Genomic DNA, 9,777 nt, shown 5'->3' on the forward strand with positions numbered 1-9,777 from the left:
ACTGTTACATAACAATTTATAAATCAAAGTGTCAGTCCTTGAATTCGGAGGAGTTTGCTAAGTAAACCACGTTAATACAGCCAAACACATGATCTGAGTGAGTCATTGCATGAGGTGACAGAAAAAAAAGTGGAAAGTTACAACAAAAGATAGCAAATAATAGATTAGATTATGAAACTAATGAACTGATTAGATACAACACTATAGTATAGAACATAGTTCACCTAGTTTTAGGGGAGAATAAAGTAAAATATTAGAGGGGACTTATGTTTTATAATATGTCACTCCTGTGATATATTAAAAAACATAAAACGTAACACATTTTGGATCATATGACCCAAATTTTAAGTAAATCAAACTTGCAACTTACTGACATCACTACATTGTTGCTTTCTTTTCTGGACTTTTACTACAAACCTCTTCACTTGTTGTTTGTTGTGGGGGGATTCTCCCTCAGTGTCCACTTCAGCAGTGGGTTGTGTTTGTTCCCAAATATGTCCTCGAGGCACCATGTCCTTCATAGAAGACATATTTCCTGTATTGTCGTTGTTGGGGATGCGTCGCGACAAATTATCAACAAGTGGCAAACCATCTTGGTGGTCATTTACATTTGTATTTACCACTGTCCATTTGGCCAAGATACACTTTAAAACCAAAAGTGTGGATGGGGGGATACAGAACACAGGTGCTTGACTGTTTAAAACAAGACTGGCATGAATAAAACATTACTTTGTATGTTTGCTGACTGTTGTAGAGGTTGTATACTAAACACAAGCATTACACCTAAACATATTACTACACTAAATCATATACTGTTGATCTAATAAATAAATTAAAGTTAACATTGTCACAGAATAGAATAAATAAATCAAAGTATTGTAGAAACACTGTAACACAGCAGCTGAATGACAATGCATATTTTCCTCACTTGACCAATAACCCAATGCACAATGTGTGACCTTATCTTGAAAGGCAAGTTTGTCTACACCCTCAACTATGTCTATAAAGTGAGTAATGGCTTAAGTCAATACTTTCATAAGCTTGGCAACAAATAAAAGATGTGAACAAGCTTTTTCTTTTTACCACTACAGCCACATGTTCATTTTCTTATATGACAGTGAACAACCGTGGCCCACATTTGTAATTCTCAGTTGCATCCTCTGGGGTTACAGATTGTTTTGCATTATAGCATTTAACTATGTGGATTTGAATAGCTGCTTGGTACGTCTACAGTTAGCCATATCCAAACAATGTTAGTTTTGCTTAATGCGTTTTAGAAGTTCCAAGAAGTTCCTTCTGAAAATGGGATTTAGAGCTAAATGGAGCTACTTTCATGCCTTAACTAATCTGGATGCTTTTAAAACCCTGCTTTCCTATCTTGTGAAAGTGCTCTCTCTACTGGACGTTAACTTGAACAGCATTCACACTGTTCTGTCATTAATGCGGAGCTGACAAAATAGCTGGAACTTCTTACAGTGTGTTGTGTTTCAGTACACGCTATTGTACTGTAATGGCTGTTGTGTACAATTACAATGTGTTGTACAGTTGTTTAACACATGCTCCAGCACGCTACGCATTAGTTTGTAAAATTTGCAAATGTAGGTGTAATGGCTATTTACATATTTCAAATAACATTAAGTGAAACAATAAATCTATTACAAATCAAATTTAGTAATAAATGTAATGTAATTATTCTCTGTTACTGAACAAACGGGTATTCTCATAACTCTTTATTCATTCTTCAAACTTTATTCTACTAATCAACATTCAGGGCACTCTCACACACACACACACGCACACACAAAGTGCAGACATCAGACAATGACATGACTGTAGCACTGTCTACAAAAGATAGGCAACGTGAACAGCAAAGGTGCTAAATATTGCACATTATAATCAATTCAGGAAATTTCACTTTTCAGACCATCCAGCTTCACTGGCGTATAGCCCCAGGATGTTGTTACCATTGAAACAGCTGGTTACAAAACAGCTGACAGAGTACACAAACTTTACCTGTTGCTAGAGTTACCAGTATTTGTCATGGGACTGATGTTATTTTCCTCCCCTGAAACTAAAACGAGGTAACAGTTGATAATGGCCAACTTGCATTCATCTCAGGATGTGGAGCTTTTCACAGCTAAATTTATTGCAAGTGCTACTAAACTAACTTTTGAATTATTTTATTTCAGCTATGTAATTAAATGTTAAATGTAATTAGTAAAGCAAGAAGCTTCATGTAAAAATCTGGAGTACATAATGCTAAGTTCAGCATACTCTGGTAGAGAGCACAATGATGGTATGGCCTAAATAGCCACAAAATTATTTCACAACGTTACTAGATGTTCTTGCCTCACTGCATTCAAAGAAAATTATTTAAATCTTCTAACTTTAGGCCATACCTGAGTCTTGTAGATTGAACCATCATCAAAAGTAACAAGTAAACATATTAAACCTGGAAAGCTACACAATGGAGAGGTATCTAAATGAACTTATTTTCATGCTATGAGCAATAATATGAGTGAGTTATTGCTTGGAAGACCCCTTTATAAATCAGGTCAGCTTAGATATTTGTTCCTACAAGAAATTACATACTGAAAATTACAAAAGCCACACAAAAACATTCTCGGTTCCACCATGTGATAAATTAGCATTCAGTTCAAAAGTCCCAAGTGACGTCATTTTCTGTTGGTCTCAGGAGCAGTCGGTGAAGGTGGTCACCATGTTCCCCCTACGCTGGGTCACTGTCCTGCAGTGCTGTTTTCCTGAGCTGTGGAACGTGCCTTCAGGCCCGGAACTGTGCGTGTTGAAGGAGAACATCTTCTCCAAGTCCTCAAACACGTCATCAAAGAACCCCCCACTGAAGCTCCCCTGCTGAAAATGTCTCCTCTGCCTATTCAGCGTCTCCCGGTGAGCCTGAAAGTGACTGTCAAAGTGTCTCTTTTGGTGGGCTGAATTGTGGGCGTGGGAGTGAAAGTGGTGTTGGTGGTGATGTTGATGCTGAGCAAAAGGGTCGGAGTCTTTGAAAATGTCATCAAAATTGAAGTTGAAGGACTGGTAGTGCTGCCTGAAGTTGTAGTTATTGGCTCCACCACTTCCTCTATGGTCCTCTCCTGACGATGAGCCATGGCCAAACTGGTCATACTCTCTTCTCTTCTTATCATCTGATAACGTTTCATACGCTGGAAAAGGCAAAGGTGCATTCAATCACTTGTCGTTTTGGTTGCCAATGACTCTGCTTATTAAATATTTCTGAGCATGTTTAAGACTTTATCTATATTCTTCCTAATGTTCAGTTGTCTTAAAATGAATACTGGCAAGGCAGGCTTTATGCTAGCTAAACTAAATTGAACAATTTTCACAGGAACTGACACTGACATTTTTGAGTTTACGAATATTACACACACATTTATGTTTTTATTTTCGGTTTTGATTACTGTATAGATCATGCAATGACTGGCTTACCCTCTGCGATTTCTCTGAATTTGGCTTCGGCGTCTGGCTCCTTGTTTCGGTCAGGATGGTACTTGAGGGCCAGCTTGTGGAAGGCCTTCTTGATCTGTCGCTCAGTGGCATCTTTGCGCACCCCCAGTATGTCGTAGTAGTCTCTCTTGGCCAGTAGAAACTCTGATATGAGCAGAATATGCACTGCTAGCAGCAACACTGACTGCGCTGTGGCCATACTGTGAAGAGAGCAGTTGACAGCTCGGTTAGCGACTGTTCACACAGGAAGACTCTCTTTAAAGTTCAACTTCAGCTATTAGAAGAGCAGATAAGGACATACATACGTCGTGTGACGCTACTGACAAACGTTACTTCGTTAGCTAGCTAGCTAGCTAGCTTAGTTAAAAAACAGAGGGCTCTGGAAAATGTCAACTCACTGTTGCAGTGAAATTAAAAAAAAAAATCGTAAACCAGACCTGTCTTCTGCAAGCGTGTTGATCTAATTTGGTTATTTGTTCTTAGCTGCAGCTACAGCAACAACGACAATAAAGGCGAATGCGTGTAGAAAAGGAGAGGTTACCTGGAAGCAGGGTGTCAACAGCCTGGAGACACTTCACCGACAGCTCCAGCTGATGCGAGACGCAAGCTAACGTTTGTTGACGCGCTGCATTCCTCAGCGGTAGCACCACGACTCGCATCGCTATTGGTCCGTTTCTTGACGCTGCTGACTCCTAGGGCTGTGATTGGCTCAAACGTTGCGCGCGTGGACGACGCAGCGTAAGGGAGAGTCAGGGTAGTGTGCAAAGAGTGCAAACGAGGCAAGATGGTGAACCCGACATACTTTGTTTGTCTTTAGATGTGGGTGAATAAAACTATTTACAGCCATTTTAGCTGTGCTATTTTGTAATATGTATGCTTTTCCGGTTGCTGTTTGCATTAAATATCTGAAAAGTGCTTAAAGAGTTCATACACATAATCTTCTTTTAGTGAACAAGAGAAACTGTTCGTCGTGATGGAAGGTGTTTCAACTATCTTGATACATAAACAGTAAACGTCATGTCCGCTAGAGACCTACAACCCGGAAGAGAGTTTGCGAGCTGCTTACATTTTCAAACCTCTCAGCTGCTAAAGTGTCTCTGTAAAAGGTTTTCATGCGGTTTCTTTGTAAACATGCCACGGTACTGCGCTGTGAAAGCTTGCAGAAACCGCGGGGGAGCTGCTTCTAGACAAGACAACAAAAGAATTAGCTTCTATCCGTGAGTTATGTGCTGTCGCTGCAGAGTTTCTTGGGGAAAGTGTTTGTTTATTTACAGGATCCTCTAGCTTCAGCTGTTCAGTCAAAGAAAATGCTAGTTGTGCATGTAGTACTTATGTCACGGTTGCCTTCTTCTAATGGAGGCTGTTGGGGTGGATGCGTAATAATGAAATTGTGCAATATTAAAGTAAAACTTTACTATTACTTTAACCATTTACGTTTTAACATGCTATCCCACCAACAGATTTCCCTTGCACGACAAGCCCAGGCTTCAGAAATGGGTGGCCAACATGAAACGGGAAGGATGGATCCCAAGTCGCCACCAGTACCTGTGCAGCGAGCACTTCACAGAGGACTGTTTCGATATTAGATGGGGTATCCGCTACCTCAAGAACACAGCCATCCCGAGCATTTTTCCTTCAGTTGAAGATGTATATGTCTTATAATACATCCAAAATCAAGCTGAAAACAAACTCTAAACTTCTACTGTTATTTCAACCTATGCATCACATTGATTACTGTCATTATAGATGTTGTCTTGTCTGTTATAATCTCATCTAATAAAACCTTCTTTTTTTTAAATCTCAGGCTGGTGAGAAAAAAGGGACAGTTGTTAAAAGGAGCCCCAAAGCCAAACCAATGGAAAGCTACCCACAGGAGGAGCCCACAGGATGTGATTCTCCTCCCTGTAAAAGGCCTCTTATTTTGAGCAGAACATGCAAAAAGTTCCAGTCAAGTACAACAAACAATATTGTTGCCAGAGACAAAGAGATTATATTTGAACTCCCTCTGGTTACAGACACTGGAGATGCCCGTGGGACCTGTCAGTCACATCTCTCAGAGACACAGACTGCTGCTTGTGAGATACTGGCTGATAGTGGCAGGCAAACAGCATCCCACCTTCCTCTGACACCACACAGTGAGTCTCATTTTGAAGACCAGACTGACTCTGTGACTGTGTTGTGCTGCCAGTCATTAGACCCTTTCTCTGATATGGAGTCACGTGTGGATGCAGCTTCCTTTCAAGCAGTTCAGGGCCAAGCTTTTAGCTTTGTTCCTGCAGAAGTGGTCCAGGACGAATCCACAGGCTGCTTCTTGGAGGAAAGGGGACCCAGAGAAGGAGAGCACATATCTGTTCACGAGCACTCGTACTGCAGACCGGACACAGACAAAGATCAGCTCTGGAGTAAAATCTTGAATTTGCATGCAAAGATCTTGGAACTTGACCGCAGGGAGGAAAGCACCATGGTAAAAATTCATGCTCTGGAGACTGAGATTGCCCTCCTGAAGAAGGACGGTGCAGTTTTTAAAGAGAAGCAGAAAGTTTTAGAAGATCATATCTCATCCATGTTGGTCTGATTTTGAACTGGGAGTTTGTTTGTGTGCATGTATTTCAATTGGCATTTGTCATTTTTACAAATATGTTGCACATGCTCTGGTTCAAATATTACTTAAGCAAAGCACTTATTGCCTGATATTATGCAACTCATTTGGTACATTGTTCTACATTTTTCATATGATTATACAGCTGATTCTCTTATGTCCACATGGTGGCACTGTATGACCAAATTGATTGGCAGCATTCCAAAGTGTTTTGATTTTTCAGAGGCTTGTTGCTGATACATATAATATAAAATATTTAATTTTATAATGTGATCAGTACCATATCCTACCTAATTCATAAGCTCATTTGCTATTTTTACTAAATACCAACAGCCTGTCTTTGTTACAGATAGTCAAATGTAGAATTTCATGATGTTGTTTGATGTGTGACTACTATCAATATTATCATGATTTCATTCATTTGGGCTTTATATTCTTTGCCTCTATTTTCAGTTATAGTGGCAGGAGGATGATAAAGGATTTGCACACATATACCATAACATTTGATTCATTTCTTGTGCAACACAAGAGTTTAAGTTTGTAATTTCCATGTAAAGTTCAAGTAAAACAAAGAGAGTGGTGTTAAAATGCATTTATTGCACACAGAGCTACCAATTACATCACAATCAAAGAAGTCAGAACAACCAGTCAGCATCAGTTGAGTTTGCTGAGTTTGACCATTTTCAGACTGGAATCACTAATCGTCATGTCAGGGGCCTGTGTTTGTGTCCAGTGTGATTGCTTTACACCCTGCAGTGACATGAACATCAGCAGGATTTATCTCCCCCTTATTTACCCTTCAGGACTGAATTAGTCATCATAGTATTTCGGCGAAGTGTGGTGGCTTAATCCTATTTCAGGCAGGTTTCTAGAGACAAATACACCATAGGCTGTCTCTGCTCTGTTCCGTTCCCGCTGGGTTGTGATCATGTTACATCTTTACCTTTTAAACCCATGCCTGTGATGAAGGTAGGAATGCCTCTAAGATGCTGTATTACACAACAGTGGTTTTTCTCTGGCAAAGAATGACACCAACCTCTACTTTGCCAGTAGAACTAGAAAAATAATTAAATGAAATTATTACTAATGCCCAAAGATCTCATACTAATTCTTAAATCATATAGATTTCAGTGTAGGTCTTGATCTTAAGGTGTCGTGGAGTAATAATGTTGAAATGTGTTGTATTAACTATAATAACAAAACCAAGTTTTGGTGCTTTACATCTATAAAACAAATTCAGGTTCCCCTGTCTGTTGCAGGCAAGTTGAGGATTGTGGCATGAACATTAGGTTATTTCTTAGAATGAATATCAGGAATAATCAGGGTTTTGTGATTATAAAAGGTACATCAATACAAGCAGAAGGTGCTGATGTAAATGGTTTGTGTTCTGCATAAAACAGCATGTTAAAATAGAAATTAAAATAGTTAAATATGCCTTTGAAAGTGTTAGTTTATACAGATGCAAACTATTCTGGTAATACATATTAAATCTATGTTCCATACTTGATAGATGTTTTATTTGTCAGAGCGCTGGAACATATAGGTACATTTGACCAATACGGTAACGTGTCAATGGAAATTCAAATAGATTGATAGAACCAATCTAATAGAGATAGTGACATAAATTCAATTGTAGTACTTTTTTTTTTTTTTTACAATTCACATATAGACTGACACAGGATCCATGATAGAATTCTGGATGTGTGTGTTTCAAAAATCTGTGGGGCTCATTTGGAGTTCATCGAGGCCTGTTTTGTATCAAGTGTCATACTGGATATAGGCTTGTTGTATGAATTGTTCATAATAGTTGGGGTTGGTGCAGATCTGCCATCTCTTAGCTGTAGTAGAGATAAATCCAAGGGTTGGTGCAGCTGTTGAGACTGGCCAGCAGCATGATGATGGCAAACATTGGACCTGACAGTGAAAGAGAGAAATATGTAATCAAGTGTACAGATGATGACTTTCTTGACATGAACACTTAAATATCTGACTTATTTAGGTTACAATATCAGTGTATATAAAGTTGGAATGGGTGGATATTAAATACAGTTTCAAATAGACCAACCTTTTGAAGGCGCGCTATTTGGGCTCCATGCAGACCACAGCTGTACAACAAAGAATGGGCTCCAACACAGTGTGTATACCATTATAATAATAAATGTCATTTTAACAGTCTTTAGCATCGCCTTGGACACCCCCTTCGTGCCTGCGCGCCCTGCCTGCAGCGCCTTTCTCTTCATGTTGAAGTAGATTGTTGTGCATATTCGAATTTGGCAGAAGAGTAAAATGACAGCAGGCAGGACAAACACTGATAGGGTGATCCAGCTGATGTAGATCCTGCTTCCCCACGGCTCAATAAATGTCGCCCAGCAGTCGTACTGGTTCTCTTCCACCTCCTGGAGGGAGAAGATGAAGAGCTGAGGAGAGCTGAAGACAAGGGAGACGAGCCAGGCTGCGCCAATGGATAGATGCCTCCTGTACGAGCTCTTCAAGAAAGAAACCATCGGCTTACAAACTGCATGGTAGCGGTCAATTGTCAGAGTTACAATCATGTAAGCGGAAGCAAACATGCCAACAACCTGCAGGTATTTTACTGAGCGGCACAGGAGGTCTGTGCCTCGGAACCTGTGCGTAATCTCAATGGAAAACTGTGGTAGGACTTGGAAAAACGCTACAACCAAATCCGCCAAGCACAGGTGCAAGAGGAAGAGTTGAGTCCTTGTGTTTCGTTTTCGCTTTTTCCAAAGTGTATCTAAGAAAAATAGATTACTACAAGTTGCTAGGACAAAAACCAAACCCAAAATCCCAGCTCGGATGAGCGCAAAACGTTCCAGCACCTCTCCATCCTCATCTGTTGCCTTCTCAGAGCTGTTGCTGCTACTGATATCCATTTACGCGCGAGTTCCCCGATGTTTCCTTACTGTTCCGTAACTTCAGACTTTAATTAACATCCCCGTACTTTGCTTTGGTCTTTGAATATCGCCGTGTTGGCGCAGAGATATCTCGAAACTCTCCACCTCTGGCGCAGCACAGTGCAAAGTGTTGTGAGCGAAAGCAATCGATTTTAAGGAGACAGCGGGGACAAACAAGCTAAACTCTGACGAATGAATGTTAGTGCTTATGACAGAGACTTATATGTAAAGTAAATATGTCAATCTACCCATCCAATAAATAAATAAAAAGAAAAGAAAAAGATCAATCCTCTTACACATAACCTCAAAATGCACACTGAAATGCTAATTTATTCCTGGACTTTTATGCATTAATAAAACTGCTATTATTATATATATAGCCTACTATAATATTATATTTACATTTAGCTGTGTGTTAGAAGGTTAAAATAGCATCGTACCACCTTAAATCCTCAGATTTCTGTTTGCATCTGAAACCACAGATGAACCATATTTCATTACACAAAGTGGACTTTATCAATGGCAACAAAGCTCTTTTATTAGTGTTTTGTGCTAAAGGTGCTTTGCAAGAGGGCACTCTTATAGAATAGCTAGTAATTGCACCAGGAGTTGGTGCAATTAGCTCTGACATTTAAATTGCAGACACAGAAATAAGAGTGAGAATGAACATCATTTGAATATTGGTCTGGACATATCATCTTATTGCAAAGTGAAGTCCAAGATATAACCTGAAAGTTAAAATGTTCATATAAACTGAAGAACATAATTGCCAAAGTGTGCATCAGT

At 39.6% G+C, this 9,777-nt stretch overlaps 3 protein-coding genes across 3 annotated transcripts; 1 reads left to right on the top strand and 2 right to left on the bottom strand.

Moving 5' to 3' along the window:
* Window positions 1-1,713: 1,713 nt before the first annotated feature.
* LOC113162819 (dnaJ homolog subfamily B member 9-like) lies at window positions 1,714-4,127 on the bottom strand. The gene is made up of 3 exons (XM_026361041.1): window positions 4,022-4,127; window positions 3,463-3,680; window positions 1,714-3,179 (listed from the first exon to the last, which is right to left on the bottom strand). The coding sequence occupies exons 2-3, from the start codon at window positions 3,677-3,679 to the stop codon at window positions 2,692-2,694; spliced, it is 705 nt and encodes a 234-aa protein (XP_026216826.1). The 5' UTR covers window position 3,680; window positions 4,022-4,127; the 3' UTR covers window positions 1,714-2,691.
* A 398-nt stretch (window positions 4,128-4,525) lies between these two features.
* LOC113163891 (THAP domain-containing protein 5) lies at window positions 4,526-6,571 on the top strand. Its single transcript, XM_026362927.1, has 3 exons — window positions 4,526-4,697; window positions 4,941-5,127; window positions 5,285-6,571. The coding sequence occupies exons 1-3, from the start codon at window positions 4,612-4,614 to the stop codon at window positions 6,053-6,055; spliced, it is 1,044 nt and encodes a 347-aa protein (XP_026218712.1). The 5' UTR covers window positions 4,526-4,611; the 3' UTR covers window positions 6,056-6,571.
* Window positions 6,572-7,796: 1,225 nt separating this feature from the next.
* avpr2l (arginine vasopressin receptor 2, like) lies at window positions 7,797-8,970 on the bottom strand. The gene is made up of 2 exons (XM_026362928.1): window positions 8,145-8,970; window positions 7,797-7,993 (listed from the first exon to the last, which is right to left on the bottom strand). Exons 1-2 carry the CDS (start codon window positions 8,968-8,970, stop codon window positions 7,914-7,916), a joined length of 906 nt encoding a protein of 301 aa, XP_026218713.1. The 3' UTR covers window positions 7,797-7,913.
* Between the last annotated feature and the right edge of the window lie 807 nt (window positions 8,971-9,777).

The sequence above is a fragment of the Anabas testudineus genome, chromosome 23 (assembly GCF_900324465.2).
Source record: "Anabas testudineus chromosome 23, fAnaTes1.2, whole genome shotgun sequence".
In the NCBI taxonomy this organism is placed as follows: domain Eukaryota; kingdom Metazoa; phylum Chordata; class Actinopteri; order Anabantiformes; family Anabantidae; genus Anabas; species Anabas testudineus.